At 49.8% G+C, this 24,982-nt stretch overlaps 1 protein-coding gene across 1 annotated transcript in view; it reads left to right on the top strand.

Moving 5' to 3' along the window:
- The window catches only part of NSD2 (nuclear receptor binding SET domain protein 2), an 881,013-nt gene that overhangs the window by 509,755 nt on the left and 346,276 nt on the right, over nt 1-24,982 (top strand). Inside the window, exon 14 of the mRNA XM_085642559.1 lies at nt 6,424-6,603. Coding sequence (XP_085498685.1) covers nt 6,424-6,603 — 180 coding nt within the window. The remainder of the gene's footprint in view (nt 1-6,423; nt 6,604-24,982) is intronic.

The raw sequence follows: 24,982 nt of genomic DNA, 5'->3' as shown, positions 1-24,982 counted from the left end.
TCACCCTGGTGGTTCAACATCTGGCGGGCTCTCTGAACGCCAGAGCATACGAACTCAGCCGCCGGTGCATGATGGATCACGAATGGCGTCTGAACTCCGAAGTGGCGCAAGGTCTCTTTCAGCAGTGGGGAGAGCCTTGGTTAGATCTATTCGCCACCGAAGAGAACGCGCAATGTCAGCAGTTCTGCGCGTTGGAATTTCCAAGGCGGCACTCGCTCGGCGACGCTTTTCGTCACGAGTGGAGTTGCGGTCTGTTGTACGCCTTTCCGCCTATACCACTTCTGCCCAGAGTGCTGAAGAAGATCAGGCACGCCTGGGCCCGAGTCATCTTGGTGGCTCCGGATTGGGCACGAAGGTACTGGTATCCCGAGCTACTCAGTATGTTGACCGATCCTCCGATACGTCTGCCCCTTCGGGAGGATCTTCTGTCGCCGCAGCAGGGGACGGTCCTCCACCCAAACCTGTCCAGCCTCCACCTCCATGCGTTGAGATTGAGCGGCGGCAGTTGATGCCATTTGACTTGCCTCCTGAAGTCTGTGATATCATTCTGGCAGCCAGGCGTCCCTCCACAAAGACGGTATACGCCTGCCGGTGGAACAAATTTGTGGCATGGTGCACAGCAAAGGCTGTGGATCCCCTTTCCGCCCCTCTTTCTGAGGTTCTACTGCTTCTTGTTTCTTTGGCCCGGCAGGGCTCTGCCCTGGGCACCCTGAAAGGTTATCTTGCTGCCATCTCTGCCTTCTTGCGGCTTCCTGATCAGCCTTCTCTTTTCAAGTCCCCTGTCGTTACACGCTTTCTAAAAGGCATTACTCACACGTTCCCTCCTGTCCCTTTTGTAATGCCTCAGTTGGACTTGAATCTTGTTCTCACATTTCTAATGTGCGCTCCCTTTGAGCCTCTTCATACTTGTCCTCTTCGTCTGCTGACGCTTAAGACTGCTTTTCTGGTAGCCATCACCTCGGCTAGACGGGTGAGTGAGCTCCAGGCTTTATCTTCAAAGCCTCCTTTTCTCTCTGTTCATCCGGACAAGGTTGTCCTTCGGCCTCGTCCCTCCTTTCTTCCGAAAGTGGTGACTCCATTTCATCTTGGGCAGTCTGTCACCTTGCCCACCTTCTTTCCGCCTCCGCATCCTTCCAAAGAGGAAGAGAGGCTTCACCGTCTGGACCCAAAACGTGCGCTCTCCTTTTATCTGGACCGCACAAAGCAGTTCCGGGTGGACGACCAACTTTTCGTTGGATACGTGGGTGCTAAGAAGGGGAAAGCTGTGCACAAACGGACCATCTCTCGGTGGGTCGTTTTGTGCATCAAAATTTGTTACTCCTTGGCAAAAAAGGACCCTCCTGTTGGGCTGCGCGCCCATTCTACTCGGGCCACGGCGGCTACCACTGCTTTGGGACGGGGTGTCCCTTTGCAGGACATCTGTCAGGCGGCAACGTGGGCTTCGCTACACACGTTTGCCAGGCATTATTGCCTAGACAGCCAAGTCCGGAGGGATGGCTTCTTTGGCCGTTCTGTCCTCCAGGACTTTCTGGTGTGATCTTGGTTCGCAGACCCACCACCGGGGATGGTATTGCTTGGGTATCTATTCTAAGGTGAGGAATCTAACTAACGTGTTTCTTTCAGATGAACAAGTTACTTACCTTCGGTAACGATGTATCTGTAAGAAACATTAGTTGGTTAGATTCCTCACCGACTCACCCATCCTCCCCGTTCTGCGAACTGACATCTAGGGTTAAGGTTATCCTTTTCAGGCCCCTAGATTTTATTTTTGGCACCAGTGTCGGTCTTTGCATGGCTCTGCGTTCCTGGCGCGGAAAGCTATGTACAAGAACTGACGTCAGCGCGCGAGGGCGGCGTCTAAGTACTCCGACGTCATTCCGGCGCACGACACCGACGACGGACGCGGAGCCGCAGACGACGCCTAGCGACGCACAAGGGGTATTGCTGACGAAAAATCTTCCGGATCCAGTCTGATGCCTGGGGATATTCTAAGGTGGGGAATCTAACTAACTAATGTTTCTTACAGATACATCGTTACCGAAGGTAAGTAACTTGTTCAATAGGATGTGTGCTGGTGTGTAATGTCGATATAGCTGTATAAGTATATTTGATGGTGTTCTATTGATCATTGACAGCATGTATGAGTGAATCTATATGTAAGTGATTAGATGTGTGTGTAGATCTAGGAATCACTGAGTGGGTTTTTAGAAACTTGTATTGGTGGGTCAGTGGATTCAAATATGGTACTCTGTATTTTACAGTGAGTGATGAAAGGTTATACTAGTGTATGGTGAGGTGTATCTGATTGTCACGTGGATGATTTAATCAGTGATGTCACTGACCATGTCATGAATGATGTAATATTTGACATCATCAGCTGTGGATTGCGGGCGCGCGAGTTATAGTTAGCAGAACTAGCTATAACGGAGGAATTTCAATGGCTTTGTACGAGTGAAATGTCCACCTAACTATTACAGCCCTGAAACCTATGGTTTTTCAGTGAATTTATAAGGTTTTATAAATAATTTTTAAATGTAATAGTTGTATGTATTTTTTTATACTGATTTTCTACAGTTTTTTTAACTGTTTATTTTTACATGTTTTATTTTTTAAATAACATATTTTTAATATAACTGGAAATATATATTTTTTTTTAAATATTGAAACTGTAATGTTGTTTTTTGTTAGGGTCACTGGATCAGTATCTGGGTACTGACTGAGTGATTAGAGTGCTGCAAGGAGAGTGCCTGGGTGAATTTATAAGTGTTTGGGTGCAGTGAATGGATTATTACATGGTGCTGAATGCGTCACTGGAGGAGTGCAAGGGGAGTGACAGGGTGTTTGCTGGAGTGTATGGATACTGACTGGGGAATTGAAGATGTGAAAGACAAGTGTGTAGGTGGTTAGAGGACTGCATGCATAGTGGATAGGGGTTTGAAGCAGTCCATGTGCTAAGGCCTGGCTCGCTGCATGAGTACATGGATACTGACTGAATGATTAGAGTACTGCAAGGAGAGTGCCTGGGTAAATTTATAAGTGGTTGGGTTTTGGTGCAGTTTTTTCAATTTTTTTCAGATGGGTACTGGTGGTAGCTGACTGACTAAGCAGTCCTAGAGCCAGTGCTATGCTAAAAGACACTTAGAATACAGTTAAAACACCTACATACACTAGGGAACACTGTGTTGGGGTACCCCTGTGATTAAAATGACCTCCTCTGTAAGCCCCTAGCACATAATAGGGCAGGGTGATTAAAACTGCCTCTTAACCCCTTCGCCGCGGCAGGAATTCCGCCGCGGCGCTGGGGGGGTTTGGGGGCAGTTGCGGTGGCGCTGTGCTCGTGACGGAACCACTTTGTTGCGGGTGAGCTGTTTTCATGACGGAGTGGTTCCGTCACGTCTCCGCCCACTGCGGTAATCGCCCGCGCAAGCGGGGAATTAGCGCCGCGTGGGCGGAGCGGCCGCCAACGGCCGCAGCATGACGGAACCACTCCGTCATGAGCACAGCGCACCCGTGGCTCATGACTGAGTGGTTCCGTCATGAGCACGGAAAGGGTTAAAATGCGCCACAGAGCGTGTTTACACACTGGTGAAGGGGGGGGGGGGTGCTAAGCTGACGTGTGCAAAAACACGCCCTGTCGCCGTTTTAATTTGATAAAGTCCCCTTGAATCCTGAGTGTCCCTTGGGTCCAACTAGACCACCTGGTATCGCCAGTTAGCGCCACAGAGCTGCGTTGCAGAGGTGTAAAAAATGGCACGGCCTGGACCACCTCTCTGCAACGCAGCGCAGTGGCGCTTACTGAAAGCACCTGGTGGGCTAGTTGGCCCGCAGGGTCCCTCAGGATTGAAGGGGAATTATTTCCCCAACTTCAAACGCGCCACAGGGCGTGTTTGCAAACGTCACCTCAGGCCCCGTCCCTTTCCTTCACCAATGTGTAAACGCTCCCTGTGGCCGTTCTAAGTTGAGAAATTAAGTCCCCTTGAATCCTACGGTCAAACTAGCCCACTAGGTACCTCCAGTAAGTGCCACAGAGCTGCGTTGCAGAGAGGTGTAAAAAGGGGCGCGGCCTCTGAACACCTGTCTGCAACGCAGCTCCCTGGCGCATACTGGAGATACCTGTTGGTCTAGTTGGCCCCCAGGGACCCTCAGTATTGAAAGCAAATTAATTCCCCAACTTACAACTCACCACAGGGCGCGTTTGCACAATGGTGAAGGAAGGGGACGTGGCCTAAGGTGACATGTGTGCAAACACGCCCTGTGGCGCGTTTTATGTTGGAGAATTAATTCCTCCTCAATCCTGAGGGTCCCTGGGGGCCAACTAGCCCACCAGCTACCTCCATTAAGTGCCACAGAGCTGCGTTGCATAGAGGTGTAAAAAGAACACCTGTCTGCAACGCAGCTCCCTGGTGCATACTGGAGATACCTGTTGGTCTAGTTGGCCCCAGGGGACCTCCAGTATTCAAGGGGAATTCGTTCCCCATATGCAAACGCGCCAGGGGGCGCGTTTGCAGAGTGCTGCAAGAAGGGGGCGTGGCCTCCGGCGAATGCCATTTTTTTTCATTTTTACTTGTTTTAAGAAGGGGAGCTGTGTGGCCCTCCTTGTCCTAATATTTTGGCCCTGGGGACCCCACCCCCCAGGGCCTGACCTTCTCTTTTTATTTTTATATTATTTTTGAAGGGGGACCGCGTGGCCCCCTCCTGAGGCCATAATTGGCCCCGGGGATCCCATCCCCGGGCCTGGTCTTTTTATCTTTTTTTTTTATTTTAGGAGGGGGGCTTCTTTTCCCCCCTCCTTAGACCCCATCCCACAGGGCCGGCCTGTTTTTTTCCCCCTAATTTTTTTTTTTTTATTTCTGAGGGGGGAAGCGTGGCCCTCCCCCTCCTGGGCCACTAATAGCCCCGGGGATCCCATCCCACGGGGCTGGCACTCTCCGTTGGGGACCGTGGGGTGATTGGGGACCCCGCCGTCTCCCTGCCTCCTGCGTGAGCCGGCATTGGGAGCTGCGAAGATGCAGCTCCCCGTATGGAAAAGCAATTTGGTTCGCATTTTGAAAAAGAGAACAGGTCTCCTGCTCTCTCTTTCAAAATCCAAACCAAGTTTGCTATGGCAGGGCGGGAGCTACGAGGCTCCCGCCCTGCTATAGCAAACAGCAGTGTCCCGGGGGTGGACACTGCAGGAGCCGGCCCTCGGGGGTGGCTGTCCCCAGGGTCCACGACAGGGCTCCAGGAGGGGGGCCGCGCGGCCCCCTCCCACTTAATTCAAAGCCCCGGGGGTTGGTGGTTCCCGGGGCTTGGGGGTCCGTCACGGACCCCCTATTTTAAATATTTAGTGCCCCGGCGAGGTGGCGGACCCCGGGGCGTGTGGGCGTGCTCAAGCCCCCCCCCACAGGTAGTTTATTTATTAATAAAACAAGCCCCGGGGTGTGGCGGTCCCCGGGGCTTGGGGGGGCCTTGAGCCCCCCACCCAATATTTTTGAAGCCCTGGGGGGTGGCGGTCCCCAGGGCTGGGGGGGGGGCTGAGAGCCCCCAGATATTATAGAAAAGCCCCGGGGGTGGCGGTCCCTGGGGCTGCCCCCATTTGTGCCTCGGTTCTACCGAGGCACAAGATGGCTGCCAACACTTCCTGGTTTGAAGTGTTGACAGCCAATTAGCATAAAGCTCGTGCTCGGGAGGATCCGCGGCCCTAGATATATATGTGATTTTACTTTTGATTTTCTCAATAACTACTTAACGGATTTACACCATTTAACCAAAAGGCACGACTCTCAACCAAGGGCTACCTTTTTGCCAAATTTGGTGTAATTCCGTTCAGCAGTTCGGGCTGTAGCTGCGACTAAATGTTCCTATGGAAAATTGCATGGGGAAAACACGTTTTGGGACCTCCCTTTTTCCTCTGCCCCCTCTTGACGAATCACCCCGAGACTTTCAGGATAGGAGCAGACCGGAGCTGGCCAAAAGTTTTGAAAATTTCGCGAAGATTCGTCAACCGGTGCCAAAGTTATTGTTGTGGATTTCCTATGGAAAATAGGTCCTAACTATAACTACCTACTGGCGACCGCCAGTAGGATATGGGGATATATACATATATATACATATATATATATATATATATATATATATATATATATACAGTGCTATTTTTTCTAACCACTACAAAGTTGATGTGTGTCCCTCAGGGATAGGTTAGTTTAGCACAATACAGTGTTTTTAATATTGTTTTACATACGTGACTCGGTTGTGTTTGAGATTCATCTTCAGTATTTGTGATTAAACTTTACCTATCTTCTCCTAAAATGTTTCAAATTGTGATGCTGTCTTAAGCACTATTGAAATGGATAACATACCTGGAAATATTGCATTTGGTGGACACTGCAAAAGTAAGAAAAATTAAGTTTTGTTTCATATCCAATTTTTTTTCTCCCTTAGGAAAAATGATGCGTTGTGTTCGTTGTCCTGTTGCTTACCATGTTGGAGAGGGGTGTATGGCAGCAGGATGTACGGTGATTACTTCCAACAGCATTATCTGCCCGGGTCATTTCAAAACCGAAAAGGGATACAGCCATCACGTACATGTTAACGTGAGGTGGTGCTTTGTCTGCTCCAAAGGTACAAATACTTAGTTTGTATTCAGTAGATTTTTGAATTTGATATTGATACTGTTTACTGCTTCCATTTTTCAAGTTGTAGTTTGTTCTGGAAGGAAGAAATCTTTATTCAGTTTTCAAGAAACCATAATACAAATTCATTTAAAATTCATACAACAGTTTAAAATGATTTCACATTAGAATCCGACTCCTATATTATAAAACTAAACATCTACAAAGAACAATATATTTATATATTTATTAAGAGCTAAATCTTGCCAAACTTGGATTAACAAGTATTTCCGCCCTACTATAGACACATCTTTCCTCCTGATACTCGGCTCTCCATTGTGTTTCTGGTACTTGCTTTCGATTTGAGGAAGGAATATACCCTAAGAACACAATCTCAATTCTCTAAGTTCTGCAAATACAATGGAGCTTCTTTACATCGCATAATACCCAAATCCATTAAAAACAGCTTTAAAAATTGATAAAGGTCTTCTAAAATTTATAGAAAAAAGACAAAGTGCGAAGTCCCATCACAGGGGCACAAAGGCAAACTGGAGTTCCGTTGATGAGCATACTCTTCAAAACCTAAATCTCCGCGCTGTATTTCCCTAAAACATAAAAGGAGCTATTTATTTTCTCCGTTTTGTTAATGCAAGAGTAAGATAAAATACTGGACCAGGAGAAGCCAGAGTATTAGTCATTCTTCACAGTCCCTTATGAACACTCCCGGTCCAGACGCTGATGTACACTATACTCTCTAAAGCTATTTTTCTCTTATCGGCTATCCGATTTTGTTAAAGTGAGTGGAGATTAAAAAAACGTTGATCAAACCCCAATCAGTTAAGGACTTTCAAACATAATTCAGCCAGTGGGCAGAAAAACATCCAACAACACTTCCCTATTAAAACTGGCCTTGGTCCATATATTAACCCACAAGAGCAGCTAGGCTAGTTTAACTGTGGCTGATATATATGGCAAGTTCAGCTCAGTGCATAATAAAATGCAAACTTGCTTGTGGGAGATTAAGAAGGCGTCTGCAGATGCGATTTTCTTCTATTTGTAGTGCTGCAGAGTTTTGACATCCCCATATCCCAGTCCCCTACACAGCAGCTGGGATACACTGGTGGTTATATATTGTTATAAAGGCTGCAGTGAAGCCCTTAAAAGTTGTACGTCAAAGGTTTAAAACAACCCCTGCCGTCATACTCCGCATGAAATGGTAAGCTGTGGCTACCTTGAGTCACCTGAATAAAAAGAAACTCTGAGGCAATTGAAGTTACATACTCTACTCATGGGCCTGTCATTAACTGAAATGAAGGCCAGTTTTTTCTTCATTGGCCCGTACGCTATGACGTGGGATTTCCCAAAATTAGTCTTTAAGTCTAGGCTACCCATTAAAGAGACAAAGGCTTCCACTAGACTTCGAAGGGCTGTTGGGGTCCTCGCCATCAAAACAGCATTATCTGCATACACTCATGCCGGGACTAGTTTGTTAGTTATCCTGGTTAGGTCAGGTTCCTAGATGAGATCATAAATAAATGTAAAGGATAAAAAGGGGTGCCAAAATTCACCCCACTAGTACCCCTCTGGTTAAATGAAAGGTATCCGTGGTTTCCCTGGCAAGGCCATATCTCACCTTGGCCACTAGGTTTTAATGCAAAATGTAGAGAAAATTAACAATGATAGCACACCCCCATATCTAGCAATATTAACCATAGCTTGGTCCTGTTAGCGAAAGCTGTGGACAAGCCCATGAAGGCTCAGTATAGTGGGCCTAGTCTGTCTGATGTATATTTGCCCTGGATTATTAAAAAAATTAAGGCATTGCTCCACCGTGCCTAGCCTGGGGGGAAAATGTATTGGAACCGGGATAGGATATTGTTCTGGCTGACCAAATTCCTTAAATGTATTAAAAGTACTGTACGGAAAGCTTTCACTGTACTGTCAATAAGAGATATGGGACAGTAAAGTTTACGATCCTCTTTCTTGAAGGTAGGGCTGATGGTTGATAGCGTCCAGGACTCTGGAATTTTCTAGCTGAATTAATTGTTAAAAATGTTTGTAAGCCGGGGGCCCCAGAGTTCACTATCAGTTTTTATTAAATCCATAGATATCCCAATCGGACCTGGGGCCTTCCTAGCCAAACTTTGCTTTGTTGCTTCCACTACCTCACCAACTGAGAGTTGCAAAATGTGGGAAATTACAGAGCCTTGTGCTTAACAATTCTGCTAGTCTTATCCTCCTCGGCCTGATACATGGTGCTGAAATAAGTTACCCAGGTTGGGCTTGCTATATATGAGCATATTGGATTGGATGGTGCATCTTTGTCGGATGTTGACTGTGCTCAAAAAAACTGTACTGCAATTGCCGGCTGCAGCTATATTAAGTCGTTCCCAATCTTTACTAACTGAAATATATGTTCGAGGCATATGAGCTGCAGATTACACACGTGCATAGATCGCCATCTGGTGTTGGGCCCGGATGTTTGCAGTTTGTTTTTCTTCTTGGAAAGTCTTTGGAAGTCACGAGGTCGGTGACTCCACCTTTGGATCGTATTGCGCATGGGTTTCGGCTCCATCCTCAGATTGTTTTTTTCCGCCATCGGGCTCGGATGTAATCTTCGCGCTACGGTTCCGAACAGCCTCCAGTTCGACGATCGACGCGCAATCCTCACCCCAATTCGCGGTATTGTTTCGATCGCGATCTCCCCACTCGACGCGCCGCTCATCGGCAAGACCTTCGGTTCCAGTCGTCGTCGACGGCGGCCTTCGGGCCTACCCAAGCTCCGGTCCTGGATAATGGAAAGGACTCCATTTAAAAAGTGCCCTCGATGTGGGTCCAAATTCCCCCACACCGATCTCCACGAGGTGTGTAACCTCTGCCTCTCCCCTGAACACGAGGCTCGAGACTGTCCGGCGTGCAAATCCTTCCGGTCCAAGAAAACGACTCTGGACCGAAGAGCCAGAAGAACCATGGCACACTCTTCGGCGATCCCGGACGACATCTTCGGGGAGGGCGTCGACGCTCCAGAACAACACACCGACTAGGGACTCGTCAGCGCCTCCGAAGCCGACGATTCAGATGTGGAGGACATCACTCCGGTACAGAGGGTCGTGAGTACTACTCTACCTTTCCCCCCCCCCCCCCCCCCCCAAATTCCCCCCCCTACACACACACACACGCACCAAAAAAGGCTTTGGTCACGCCTTCGCCCACCATCGGAGCCGATAAACACTCTTTGGCAGCGAAAAAGAAACCGGCCTCCATCTCAACACCGACCCCCACACCGAAACACTAGGGGTCGAGACCCAGCTCCTCGGCACCGACCCCATCTTCGGTACCGACAAAAGCCCACAAGGCCATCGGCACCGATACTTCGAAGTCGAAATCCATCTTGGTGCCTACTAAACAATCGGAGCTTTCCAAGCATGGTTCCAAACAACGAACCTGCTCCGACAAACCTGAAAAACCAACGGCCCGACGCCTTCGGTGCCGACGGACCAACCAACCTCGCCAGAACTATTCATACCGGATCCCTTACAAAAAACATTAACTAAGGATCCCAAAACTGGACATTTGATGCTCTCTATCAAAAAGAGACAGTTATAGAAACCTGCTCCGCCTCCACCTCCAAAAAGGAAGGACTCTGCTACCTCCCCTTTCAGAATACCTTCCCCCACCTCCACCACCCCCACCTCATCATTCCCCGACCCCATCCCTGGACAATGATGATCAAGGGGATCCATACAATGACATAGGGGATGTGCCCCAAGATACACCTACAGGAGACCCCACTCCCACAGGATCCCCAGACCTATGGGATGATTATAATGTCCCTGATATCCCTAACGTCCCACAAGACGATCTTTACCCTTCCACACCTTCTCCCCCAGAAGACTCCTTGGGGTTTAACCATTTACTGCAAAGGGCGGCACACTACCACGGGGTAGCTTTACATACCGACCCAGTGGAGGAGGATTTCCTTCTAGATACATTTGACACCACACATAGGACCACCTCCATTTTGCCTATGCTAAAAGGTGTTATAAAACATGCGCCGGAGATCTTTCAGGACCCAGTTAGAGCCAGTGTCATTAATCTGCGCATTGGAAAAAAGTATAAAGCCGCCCCAACAGATCGCTCCTACATCAGAGGGCCGGCGCCACTAGTTTCCCTGGTAGTATCCACAGCACGGAAAAGGGCGAACTCCCAGGCGTCAGGTGACGCACCACCACCGGACAAAGAGTCTAAACTCTTGGACGCATCACGCAAGCGTACTGCATCTCAAGCGGCCAATATATGGCGTATCGCCAATACGCAAGCACTACTAGCGAGGTATGACAGGGCCCATTATGACGAGCTGGAAGCCATAATGCACCATCTCCCTGATAAATATAAAGCTAGGGCCAATGAGCTAATTCAGGAGGGCAAAACAATTACTAACACCTCCATACATTGTGCCTTAGATGCAGCAGACACAGCCTCTAGGGCCATCAATACTAGTGTCCTTCTCCGTCGCCATGCCTGGCTAAGGATATCAGGTTTTAAACCGGAGGTACAAGCCTCCATCCTCAACCATCCCTTTGACCAGGAACATTTGTTTGGCCCAAAAGTGGATGATACCCTAGAGAAAATGAAAAAGGACACCGATACGGCAAAATCCATGTGAGCCTTACAATCTCACCCTCCCAGACGCTCCTTTCGCCGCTCTTCCTTTCGGAGCACATCCAGAGGCTACTCCTCAGACCCCGCTTCCACTTAATACAAATCCCCTACTCAGTCCACCTTTACAAGGGGTTACCAAAGGGGCGGCTACAGGGGCAACAATAACAAAGGCAGAGGCAAAACAAACGCCTCCCGCTCTGCCTCCGCGCCTACCCAATGACTTCCCTCCGCTTCCCCCAGACCATCCCACTCCGGTCGGGGGCAGACTTCAACATTTCCTTCCGGTCTGGACTACCATCATCTCGGACAAATGGCTAACACAAATAATTCGGTCAGGCTACTACCTAGAACTAATATCTACCCCCCCAAACATTCCACCCAGACAACGCCCAATGTCACCAGAACATCTACTGCTACTCAAGCAGGAGGTAATCTCCCTCCTACACAAAAAGGCAATAGAATACGTTCCTACCAACCAACAAAATATAGGGGTCTACTCCCTATATTTTCTCATACCAAAAAGGGACGAGACTCTATGGCCGATCCTAGACCTTCGGCCCCTAAACAAATACATACACTCAGACCATTTTCATATGGTGACGCTTCAGCAGGTACTCCGCTACTTTCCCAAAACGACTTCCTCACAACTTTAGACCTCAGACGCTTATTTCCACATCCCAGTGCACAGCGCTCACAGGAAGTACCTCAGATTTGTAGTGGACGGCCAACACTACCAATTCAAAGTACTCCCGTTCGGAGTCACAACCGCAACACGCGTATTCACCAAGTGCCTCGCAGTGGTGGCAGCACATCTGCGAAGACAGCACATTCATGTCTTCCCATACCTAGACGACTGGTTGATAAAAGCCAGTTCATACAATCAGTGTGTACAACACACACACACCACGATCCAGCTACTTCACCAGCTAGGCTTCATGGTAAACCACGAAAAGTCCCATCTACAACCATCCCACATAAAACAATATCTAGGTGCCACTATAGACACCTCAAAAGCGCTCGCCTACCCCAAGCCTGCCAGGATTGCAAGCATTCAGGCTCTACGCGCAAAATTCATAGCACAACACTCCCTTCCAGCTCGGGTGTTTATGCAACTAATAGGGATGATGGCCTCATGCATCTTCATAGTCCTCTCCAGGAGTGCTTAGCACGCCAATGGAACCAGGCCCAGGGTCAATTAACAGATCTGGTGTTGGTAGACGGTCTCACCCATCGCTCTCTGCAGTGGTGGACCACCACAAACCTTTCCACAGGTCTACCGTTGCTGGACCCGGTTCCCAAGATAGTACTAACCACAGACGCATCGCTCTCCGGCTGGGGAGCTCATCTATTACATCTCACTGTGCAGGGCACATGGACACCTCAACAAAAGTTACTCCACATCAACCATCTGGAGTTACTAGCAATCTTCTTAGCCCTAAAATCTTTTCAAACACAGATTTCAGGCAAGGCAGTCCTAATCCGCACAGACAACATGACAGCCATGTACTATATTCAAAAACAAGGCAGCACACACTCTCCACAGCTCTCTCAGCTAGCACAGAGCATATGGAGATGGGCCATACCCCAGAAAATCTTTCTCCTAGCTCAACATGTCCCAGGAGTCCAAAACACTATGGCAGATCTGCTCAGCAGACAAACACAACAAATCCACGAGTGGGAACTCCACCCACAAGTTCTACACCCGTACTTTCAGATGTGGGGGCATCCACAAATAGACCTCTTCGCCACCCACGAAAACACCAAATGCCCAAGCTTCGCCGCCAGATATCCACACCCATTGTCCAAAGGAAATGCGATATGGATGAACTGGTCAGGCAGATTTGCATACGCTTTTCCGCCTCTCCCACTCATTCCACTAGTGGTGCGCAAACTACAGCAACACTCCCTCACACTGATCCTAGTAACTCCAACTTGGGCCAGACAACCGTGTTGCACCACACTGCTGGAACTATCTGTAGTACCGCACCAAAAATTAAGCCTCTCTCCACACCTCTTAACCCAGAACCATGGAGAGATCAGACACCCGGACCCAGCTCAGCTCAACCTTGCGATCTGGCACCTGAAGTCTTAGAATTCGGTTATCTGAATCTTCCCCCTGACTGTATGAACGTCATCAAGGAAGCTAGGCGACCCACCACTAGAGCGTGCTGCGCCGCCAAGTGGAAACGTTTTGTTGTCTATTGTCACAACAACACCATCAATCCCCTAGACGTCTCCATCCAACACATCATAGGCTATTTACTACACCTACAAAGGTGTAATCTAGACTATACGTCCATTCGACTACACCTCGCAGCTATAGCAGCTTATCTACAAAACAGGCAACATCTATCACTCTTTAGAGTACCTGCCATTAAAGCCTTCATGGAAGGCCTTAAAAGAATAATTCCCCCCAGAGTGCCACCCTCACCTGTGTGGAACCTAAATATCGTTCTCACCAGACTAATGGGGCCTCCCTTCGAACCATTGCACAAATGTGAACTCCAATTTTTAACCTGGAAAACCGCTTCTCTCGTAACCATCACTTCCCTCAGAAGGGTCAGTGAGATACAAGCATTTACCATTCAAGAACCGTTTCTGCAAATGCACCATAACAAGGTTGTTCTCCGTACCAAAATTCCTCCCTAAAGTAATTTCTCCTTTTCACCTAAACCAATCTGTAGAACTACCAGTATTCTTCTCGCAACCACAAACTGTTGCAGAAAGAGCTCTACACACACTAGATGTCAAACGAGCCTTACTCTACTACATCCAGAGAACACAACCTTTCCGTAAGACCAAACAACTGTTTCTCTTTCTATCCACCACACAAGGGCAACCCCATCTCCAAGTCGGGTATAGCTAGGTGGAATGTCAAATGCATTCAGATTTACTACCACAAAGCAAAACGAACGCTATCCGTTCCCCCTAAAGCCCATTCTACACGTAAAATAGGGGCTTCAATGGCTTTTCTAGGAAACATCCCATTAGATGGCATCTGCAAAGCAGCTACATGGTCAACACTGCACACTTTCACCAAACACTATTGTGTAGATGTGCAAACTAAGCAACAAGCTAGTGTGGGCCAGGCTGTACTCAAAACTTATGTTCGAGGCATATGAGCTGCAGATTACACACTTTTGCATAGATCGCCATCTGGTGTTGGGCCCGGATGTTTGCAGTTTGTTTTTCCTCTTGGTTCCGAACATTCCAGTTCGACGATCGAAGCGGAATCCTCGCTCTCCGTGGTATTGTTTAGACACTGATCTCCTCAATCACCACCTTCTTCGACGCACCTTCGATTCCAGTCATCGACGGCGGCCTTCGGGCCTATCCAGGCTCCGGTCCCGGCTGATGGAAAGAACTCCATTCAAGAAGTGCCCTCGATGTGGGTACAAATTCCCCCACACCGATCTTCATTAGGTGTGCAACCTCTGTCTCTCCCCTGAACACGAGGCTCGAGACTGTCCCGCCTGCAAGTCTTTTAGATCCAAAAAGACTATTCGGGACCGAAGGGCCAGACGGAAAATGGCACACTCCTCGACCTCCGTTCCAGTCGACATCTTCGGGGACGACGTCGAAGCTCCGGGACACCAGCACACCGAAGAGGACCTAGTCAGTGCTTCCGAAGCCGACGACTCGGATGTGGAGGACATCACCCCGGCGCAGAGGGTCGTGAGTAAAATACCCCCTCCCACACCCGCGCCGACACCCAAAAAGGCTTCGGTCACGCCTTCGGGCCTAGGCAAGACCAAAGACACTGCTTCGAACAGGGACTCTGTGGAGAGGGTAGGTCGACTCACGCTACATGAGAAGAAGAGATTTCAATAACTTTGAGGAACTCACACTCATGTACAGTCCACCGAGTACTGTTGATGCCAGGCTAATGACCGATTAGGGTAGTTCAGGCTAATGACCGATTAGGGTAGTTCCTGACACTAACCGGTATTCAGTCTGAACACGTAAACTTTTTATAACCCCAACCTAATAGGTTCATAAATGTAGATACAATCTTTTTTGATAAGGTCCTGAAGAATCGCGAGTGTAGTACTCTAGGCGAGAAACATGTTGACCAACTTCTGATAACTACATGCCACTTTAATCAGGGACATCATACCCGCATAAGTGCTATGTACACACGTTTTTAACCCTAGGTAGGAGGCCATCTGAATAAACGTCGTTCTCACTAGGCACTCCTAACCTTGTTTTAACCACATCATCCTACATCTACATTAAATCAGGCCCCACACCCGCACTTCACCAATACGGCTGTCGGATTAAAGATCTCCGCCAAAGTGCCCCTTCGAGGGAGCCCGTCGGGCATTGCACCGCCGGCCCGACGAGGAGCAGCCCAAATGATGAAGCATGACACCTGAAAGGGTGTGTGAGGGCATTCAGATCCGACATATGGATTTCCACCTAGGTCTACACGGTGCATCCAACTGACGTCAGCCTTCTTGTTGACATCACACTTCTTTTTCTGAGGAACTTTAGGAACACTTGTTGTTACTACTGCTCTAGGGGCCTTTGTTCCTACTGGACCTCCCACTCTTGAGAGTGGAAAACGGCCTCTTCAGTCCCTCCCTTTGTATTCTACTGCTTCAAACACCCCATCTTCGGGCCCGGTGACAAAGCCAAGTAAGCCTTCCGGCGGCTCAGGCTCGAGCCAGCCTGCCAGCGGTGCCGAAAAACACCTTGCGGCACCAAAGAAAATCGGCCTCTACCTCGACACCGAGCTCCACACCAAAGCCCTCTGTGTCGAAACCCAGCCTCTCGGTGCCGACCAAACATCATAAGGCCCTCGGCAACGACACTCCCGCGCCAAAGCCTGTATCGGCACCGAACAAAAAATCGGAGGTTCCCAAAAAGCACGGCACAGACAAGCCTAAGAAGCCGTCTGCCCAGAAAACGTCGGCGTCGACCGAACAACCAGTGTCGCAAGAACTTTTTACACCGGATCCTTTGCAAAAGACACTTAGCAAAGATCCAAAAACTGGATATTTGGCACTGTCTTCGAAAAAGAGACAATTAGACAAACCAGCTCCACCTCCAAAGAGGAAGGACTGTGCTACCCCCACCCCCTCCACCTTCTCCACCCCTGCCTCATCGCTCTCCGACCCCGTCTCCAGACCATGATGATCAGGGGGACCCATACTACGACCCAGCAGATGTGCCACAAGACCCCACCCCTACAGGGTCCCCAGACCCCTGGGATGATTATAATAATCCAGACATTCCAGATGTCCCACAAGATGACCTATATCCATCCAGGCCATCGCCACCAGAAGACTCACTAGGTTTTCACCACCTACTTCAGAGGGCGGCACATTATCACGGGGTAGAGCTACACACTGACCCAGTAGAGGAAGATTTCCTCCTAGATACCTTTGATACAGCACATAGGTCTACTGCTATACTACCTATGCTCAAAGGGGTAATAAAACATGCGCCAGAGGTTTTTAAAGACCCAGTCAGGGCTAGGGTCCTAAACCCACGCATAGAAAAGAAGTATAAAGCTGCCCCTACAGATCCTGCCTACATCAAAGGGCCAGCGCCACTGGATTCCCTAGTGGTATCCACCACAAGAAAAAGATCAAATTTCCAGGCGTCAGGCGAAGCACCACCACCTGACAAGGAATCAAAGCTCCTGGACGCATCAGGAAAACGCACTGCGTCACAGGCAGCTAATATATGGCATATCGCCAACACTCAAGCGCTATTGGCCAGATACGACAGAGCGCATTATGATGAACTAGAAAACATCATGCACCATCTCCCAGAAAAATATAAAAATAGGGCCAATGAATTAATCCAAGAGGGTAAGACCATAACCAATACCTCTATACGCTGTGCCTTAGACGCAGCAGACACAGCTTCCAGGGCCATTAACACCAGTGTCCTACTCCGTCGACACGCTTGGCTGAGAGTTTCAGGCTTTAAACCCGAGGTACAAGCCTCCATATTAAACCATCCGTTCGATCAGGAACATTTATTCGGTCCAAAGATAGAAGAGGCCCTCAAGAAGATGAAAAAAGACAGAGATACGGCAAAATCTATGGGAACCCTACAGTCACACCCTCCTAGACGCTCCTTTCGCCGCTCTTCCTTTCGGGGCACGGGCAGAGGCTACTCTTCAGATAGCACGTCCACGTCTTACAAATCCCCTCCTCAGTCCACCTTCACAAAAGGTTATCAAAGAGGCGGATATAGAGGCAACAACAATAGGGGCAGAGGCAAAACAAATACCGCCCGCTCTGCCACACCGCCTACCCAATGACTTCCCCCTGCTCCCCCCAGACCATCCCACTCCGGTTGGGGGCAGACTAAAAAATTTCCTTCACGTCTGGGAGTCCATCACATCAGACAAGTGGGTGACCCAAATTATTCGTTCAGGGTACTGCCTGGAACTCACATCTACCCCCCCAACATTCCACCCAGGCAACGCCCAATGTCACAAGAACATTCCGCGTTACTAAAACAGGAGGTGATCTCCCTCCCACAAAAACACGCAATAGAACAGGTCCCCCACAATCAGCAAAATGTAGGGGTCTACTCCCTATATTTTCTGATACCAAAAAGAGACGAGACTCTACGACCTATCTTAGATCTCCGGCCTCTAAACACATACATGCATTCGGACCATTTTCAAATGGTAACACTTCAGCAGGTACTTCCGCTCCTCTCCCAGAACGACTTTCTCACCACACTGGACTTGAAAGACGCATACTTTCACATTCCGGTACATCATGCTCACAGGAAGTACCTCAGATTTGTAGTGGACGGGCAACACTACCAGTTCAAGGTACTCCCATTTGGGGTCACAACAGAACCACGAGTATTTACCAAGTGCCTAGCGGTAGTGGCGGCACACCTCAGAAGACAGCACATTCACGTCTTCCTGTATCTGGACGACTGGCTCATAAAAGCCGCGTCCTACAACCAATGTGTACACCACACCGCCACTACAATCCAGCTACTTCACCAACTAGGCTTCACGGTGAACCACCAAAAGTCCCAACTAACACCATCCCACATAAAGCAATAACTCGGTGCCACCATAGACACCTCAGAAGCCATTGCCTACCCCAATCCGGCAAGGATCGCAAGCATTCATGCTTTGCGTCAAAAATTCATACTTCAACACTCCCTCCCAGCAAGAGTGTTTATGCAACTGATAGGGATGATGTCCTCTTGCATTTTTATTGTGCCTCATGCAAGACTCCAGATGCGTCCACTAGAGGAGTGCTTAGCGCGCCAATGGAACCAGGCCCAGGGACAACTGACAGATCGGGTGTTGGTAGACGGTCGCACCCATCGCTCTCTGCAGTGGTGGAACACCACAAATCTTTCCAGAGGTCGACCGTTCCTGCACCCGGTTCCACAAATAATCCTGACAAGACGCATCGCTCTCCGGCTGGGGACGTCATCTACTACACCTCACAGTGCAGGGCACATGGACGCCGCAACAAAAGTTACTCCACATCAATCATCTGGAGATACTGGCAATCTTTCTAGCCCTAAAATCCTTTCACACACAGATTTTAGGCAAGGCAGTCCTTATCCGTACGGACAACATGACCGCCATGTACTACATCCAAAAACAAGGCAGCACACACTCTCCACAGCTCTCTCAACTAGCACAGAGCATATGGAGATGGGCAATTCCACACAAAATCTTTCTCCTAGCCCAACATGTCCCAGGAGTCCAGAACACCATGGCAGATCTGCTCAGCAGAAAGACGCAGCAGATCCACGAGTGGGAACTTCACCCGCAAGTTCTTCACCCGTTCTTTCAAATATGGGGGCATCCACAAATAGACCTATTCACCACCCACGAAAACAAAAAATGCCCAAGCTTCGCCGCCAGATACCCACACCCATTGTCCAAAGGCAATGCGATATGGATGAACTGGTCAGGCAAATTTGCATACGCCTTTCCACCTCTCCCACTAATTCCATTAGTGGTGCGAAAGCTACAACAGCACTCCCTCACACTCATTCTAGTAGCTCCAACATGGGCCAGACAACCATGGTACACCACGTTGCTGGAACTCTCAGTAGTGCCACACCAAAAATTACACCTCTCACCATGCCTCCTAACCCAGAACCATGGAGAGATCAGACACCCGGACCCAGCTCAGCTCAACCTTGCGATCTGGCTCCTGAAATCCTAGAGTTCAGATACCTTAACCTTCCCCCCCCCGACTATATGAATGTTATCAGAGAAGCTAGACGTCCTACCACTAGAGCCTGCTACGCTGCCAAGTGGAAAAGATTTGTTGTTTATTGCCATAACAACACAATCAACCCTCTAGATGCATCCATACAGCACATCATATGCTACTTACTACACCTACAAAGATGTAACCTAGCATATACATCCATTCGGCTACACCTTGCAGCAATTGTCGCTTACTTACTAAACAGACAGCACCTATCACTTTTCAGAGTGCCTGCCATTAAAGCCTTCATGGAAGGCCTAAAACGAATAATTTCCCCCAGGGTGCCACCCACTTAAATATAGTGCTCACAAGGCTAATGGGACCGCCTTTTGAACCCTTGCATTAAATGCGAACTGCAATTCCCCACATGGAAAACAGCTTTCCTGGTAGCCATCACCTCCCTTAGAAGGGTCAGTGAAATACAAGCACTTACTATACAAGAACCTTTTCACCAAATTCACCCGAACAAGGTTGTCCTCCGTACCAACCCAAAATTCCTACCCAAAGTCATCTCACCCTTTCATCTATACCAATCGGTAGAATTACATTTTTTTTTTCTCGCAACCTTAAACTGTTGCAGAAAGGGCTCTACACACACTGGATGTTAAAAGGGCCTTGCTTTACTATATCCAGAGAACCCAACCTTTCAGAAAGACAAAGCAACTGTTTCTCTTTCTCTCCACCTCATAAAGGCAACCCCATCTCTAAATCAGGGATAGCTAGGTGGATTGTAAAATGCATACAGATTTGCTACCACAAAGCAAAACGCACGCTATCTGTTCCCCCTAAAGCCCACTCTACAAGAAAGATAGGGGCTTCTATGGCTTTTCTAGGGAACATCCCATTAGATGATATCTGCAAGGCAGCTACATGGTGAACACCGCACACTTTCACTAAACATTACTGTGTAGATGTGCAAACCAAGCAACAAGCTAGTGTGGGCCAGGCTGTACTGAAAACACTATTTCAAACCACTGCAGCAGATACCGGTGGTCGCCGCTAAGGTTGGGAACTGCTATATAGTCTATGCAAAAGTGTGTAATCTGCAGCTCATATGCCTCGAACGGAATATGCAACTTACCAGTATGCATCTGTTCTTGGCATGTAGAGCTGCAGATCTACACACGCCCACCCGCCTCCCCGGCTACCTGTATCTGTTCGAGTCTATCTTATTTAGATACAACACAAATGGGTTTCTTCACTGTTATTACTACGCTCCATCTTTCCCTGTTGGTGAAAAACAATCTGAGGATGGAGCCGAAGCCCATGCGCAATGCGAACCAAGGGAGGAGTCACCGACCTGGTGACTTCCAAAGACTTTCCAAGAGGAAAAACAAACTGCAAACATCCGGGCCCAACACCAGATGGCGATCTATGCAAAAGTGTGTAGATCTGCAGCTCTACATGCCAAGAACAGATGCATACTGGTAGGTAGCATATTCCTTCCTCCTCACCTAGGCTACTTCCCTGGGATCCCTTGGGGCTGATACAATAGCCCGTCTTAATTGGTGATTGACCTCTTAACAAGGCCATCGAACCAATGCGGAGACTTCGGGCCAGTGTGATGGGCTTGAATAGATGGTTCTTGATACCTATATTCAGGGAGCTAAACTAAATTAAATAACACTTAAATCCACTTAAACTATCCTTAATGCATAAAACATGAAAAGCAACACTCCGAGAATCCATCACCAACACTCTTAAATTGACGTGTAATTTAAACAGGAGAAGGAGACCTCCCCTGGCCCTCAAGCCAAGGCATGCCTTGCCTAGAGTAACAAACATACCTATCACAGGATGTGGGAGAGATGGCCCATGTCTCTTGAAAATCAATGTCGTCATAGTCCCCAAAGAAATTGAGCCGATGTGAATTGGTTAACTTCTCCTTAAGGCCTACCACATTCCAGCTCATTAAAGTAAAAGAAAACTTGTCCCCAGTGAAGGCCTCTCTATCTGAACAAACCAACTCAATAGTTCACTGAGTTTGTATCGCTTAAATGAGAAGGCTTTTGTGGTGGTCACTCAATGTCTGATAGGGCGTTGACGTTGTATTAGACTGGGACATGGGCCCTTAAATTGTAGTTTGTTCTAATTGCTAAGTAACAACAAAAGTTTCTATTCAAATTTGTTTTGATTTAGAATGGTGAACAGAGAGTTCCTCAGTCAAATGAGATATCTGCGCCTTTCTTTTACATTTCATCTATCTCTTACAGATCAGATAGACCCACAGCTCATATTTAAAGTTATTTATTATTCATTAAAGTTACATAAACATGTCTAAAGTTACTTGTATAACCCCTGAAATACCACGTTGTACTCTCACCTCCCACGCATAGCACAGTATTATTTACCTGTCAATAGAAAAGACAGTTAAATGAGTGTTTACTATTTTGTTAGCGTTCAATCAATCAATCAGTGACACTTGTAAAGCGCGCTACATACCCGTAGGGTCTCAAGGCGCTGGGGGGGGGGGGGGGGAGCCGCTACTGCTCGAACAGCCAGGTCTTCAGCTTCTTCCTGAAGGAGAGGTGGTCTTGGGTCAGGCGCAGGTCGGTCGGGAGGGAGTTCCAGGTCTTGGCGGCCAGGTAGGAGAAGGACCTTCCTCCTGTAGTCGCTTTCCGGATGCGGGGGACGGCGGCGAGGGCGTGGTTGGCTGATCGGAGGTGGCGTTTGGGAGCGTAGAAGTTGACTCGGCTGTTGAGGTAGCTCGGGCCTTGGTCGTGTAGGGCTTTGTGTGCGTGGGTGAGGAGGCGGAAGGTGATTCTTTTGTTGACGGGGAGCCAGTGAAGGTCTCTCAGATGTCCGGAGATGTGGCTGGTTCGTGGGATGTCGAGGATGAGTCTGGCTGAGGCGTTCTGGATCCGCTGGAGTCTTTTCTGGAGCTTGGCGGTGGTACCGGCATAGAGGGCGTTGCCGTAGTCCAGTCGGCTGGTGACGAGGGCCTGGGTGACGGTCTTCCTGGTCTCGGTGGGGATCCACCAGAAGATCTTCCGTAGCATGCGTAGGATGTTGAAGCATGCCGAGGAGACGTTGTTGACTTGCCTGGTCATGGAGAGGGAGGAGTCCAGGATGAAGCCCAGGTTGCGTGCATGGTCTGTCGGTTTGGGTGCGGTGCCCAGGGCGGGGGGCCATCAGGAGTCGTCCCAGGCGGAGGGAGAGGAGCCCAGGATGAGGACCTCCGTCTTGTCCGAGTTCAGTTTCAGGCGGCTGGTCGTCATCCACTCGGCTACCTCTTTCATCCCTTCGTGCAGGTTGGCTCTGGCAGCGGCGGGGTCGTTGGTCAGGGAGAGGATCAGCTGGGTGTCGTCGGCGTAGGAGATAATGCTGAGGTTGTGTTTGCGTACGATGGCCGCGAGGGGGCTCATGTAGACGTTGAAGAGGGTGGGGCTCAGAGATGATCCTTGGGGGACGCCGCAGATGACTCCGGAGGCCTCTGACTTGTACAGTGGTAGGCGGACCCTCTGTGTTCTTCCGTCGAGGAAGGAGATGATCCATTCCAGCGCTTTGTCCTGGATTCCGATGTTGCTGAGGCGCCGTACTAGGGTGCGGTGGCAGACCGTGTCGAATGCCGCGGAGAGGTCTAGGAGGATGAGGGCCGCTGTTTCTCCATTGTCCATCAGGGCTCGGATGTCATCAGTGGCGGCGATGAGGGCGGTCTCGGTGCTGTGGTTGGCTCGGAAGCCGGACTGTGAGGGGTCGAGGGATCCGTTCGTCTCGAGGAAAGCGGCCATCTGCTGGTTGACTGTCTTCTCGATGACTTTGGCTGGAAACGGGAGGAGCGAGATGGGGCGGTAATTCTTGAGGTCGGTGGGGTCCGCTGTTGGTTTCTTGAGTAGAGCGCTGAGTTCGGCGTGTTTCCAGCTCTCAGGGAAGATGGTGGTGTCGAAGGATGTGTTGATGATGTCTCGCAGGTGGGGTGCGACGACAGCGTCGGCCATGTTGAAGACGTGGTGAGGGCAGGGGTCGGTCGGTGATCCGGAGTGGATGGAGTTCATCGTGCGGATGGTGTCTTCGGTGCTGATCGGGGTCCAGGCGTGGAGGGTGGTGGTGGGGGGTGGTTGCTCGGTCATGGTGTGCGTCGGTTGGTTGTTGAAGCTGTTGTGTATGTCCGCGATCTTGTTGTGGAAGTATGAAGCGAGGGAGTTGCAGAGGTCTTGCGATGGGGTGATGTCGTTGGTTCCTGCGCTGGGGTTGGAGAGCTCTTTCACGATGTTGAAGAGTTCCTTGCAGTTGTGTGCGTTGTTGTCTAACCGGTCCTTGAATGCTGTTTTCTTGGCGGCGCGGATCAGCTGGTGGTGTTTCCGGGTGGCAAGTTTGAAGGAGGTCATGTTGTCCAGTGTCGGTTCCCTTCTCCAGACTTTCTCGAGGGCTCGGCAGTTCTTCTTGGAGCTCTTGAGTTCGTCGGTGAACCATGGGGCTTTCTTGCTGCTGGGTCTGCTGGGCGGGGTCCTCAGTGGGGCGAGTTCGTCCGCGCAGTTGCTGATCCACTTCGTGAGGTTGTCGGCATGGCTGGGGTTCGCTGAGCTGGCAGGGGGGTGCTGGCTCAGGGAGGTGGCGAGCTGGTCTGCTGTGATCTTGTTCCAGCTTCTGCGGGCGGCTTGTTGCTGGTGTTGGTGGGTCGTCGTTTTCTTGAAGGTGAAGTGGACGCAGTTGTGGTCCGTCCATTGAAGCTCTGTGGCGTGGCTGAAGTCGATGTCCTTGCTGGATGAGAAGACAGCGTCGAGTGTGTGTCCGGCGAGGTGGGTGGGGGTGGACACCAGCTGCTTGAGTCCCAGGTTGGCGAGGTTGTCGAGCAGGGTGCTGGTGTTGGGATCGTTGTTATTTTCCAGATGGAAGTTGAGGTCTCCCAGGAGGATGTAGTCAGCGGAGGGCATGCGGGCTGACGAAGTCGGCGATGTCCTCGCTGAATTGTGTGCGTGGTCCAGGGGGTCGGTAGATCAGGGTGCCTCTGAGGGTGGTGTTCGGGTTGGTGTGGATCTGGAAATGCAAGTGTTCGGCGCTGGTCAGGGTGTTGTCGGTGCTGGTCGTGAGACGGATGGTGCTCCTGTGGATGATGGCGATGCCTCCTCCCATCTGGTTGGCGTTGCGGTCCCTCCGGACGATCTTGTAGCCCTCTGGGATGGCGGTGGCGATGTCGGGAGCTGAAGAGGCGTTTATCCAGGTCTCCGTGAGGAAGGCAACGTCTGGAGCTGTGGTGTCGAGGAGGTTCCAAAGTTCGATGGCGTGTCTGTGGACGGAGCGGGTGTTGAGCAGGATGCACTTGAGGTGGGTGCTGCTGGTGTTCGGCTTGGTGGGTGCTGGTGCGAGGCCGGTCCGGATGCAGGTGAACTTGCAGGCGTGGCAGCTGAAGGGTCCGTGGGTTCGTCGTGGAGTGGCTTGATGGCATTCTGGGAGTCGGCCGGTGTTGAGAGCGGTGAGGGTGGCGGCGGAGTACGTCAGGCGGGTCGGTCGGGGTCCTCGTGGGCCAGGGGTCCTGGCACTGGGCGCGGTCCAGGCGTGGACGGG

This window comes from Triturus cristatus, chromosome 2_2 (genome assembly GCF_964204655.1).
Source record: "Triturus cristatus chromosome 2_2, aTriCri1.1, whole genome shotgun sequence".
In the NCBI taxonomy this organism is placed as follows: domain Eukaryota; kingdom Metazoa; phylum Chordata; class Amphibia; order Caudata; family Salamandridae; genus Triturus; species Triturus cristatus.
Note: the sequence above shows the minus strand (reverse complement) of the source record. Positions and strands in the feature narration are given on the sequence as shown.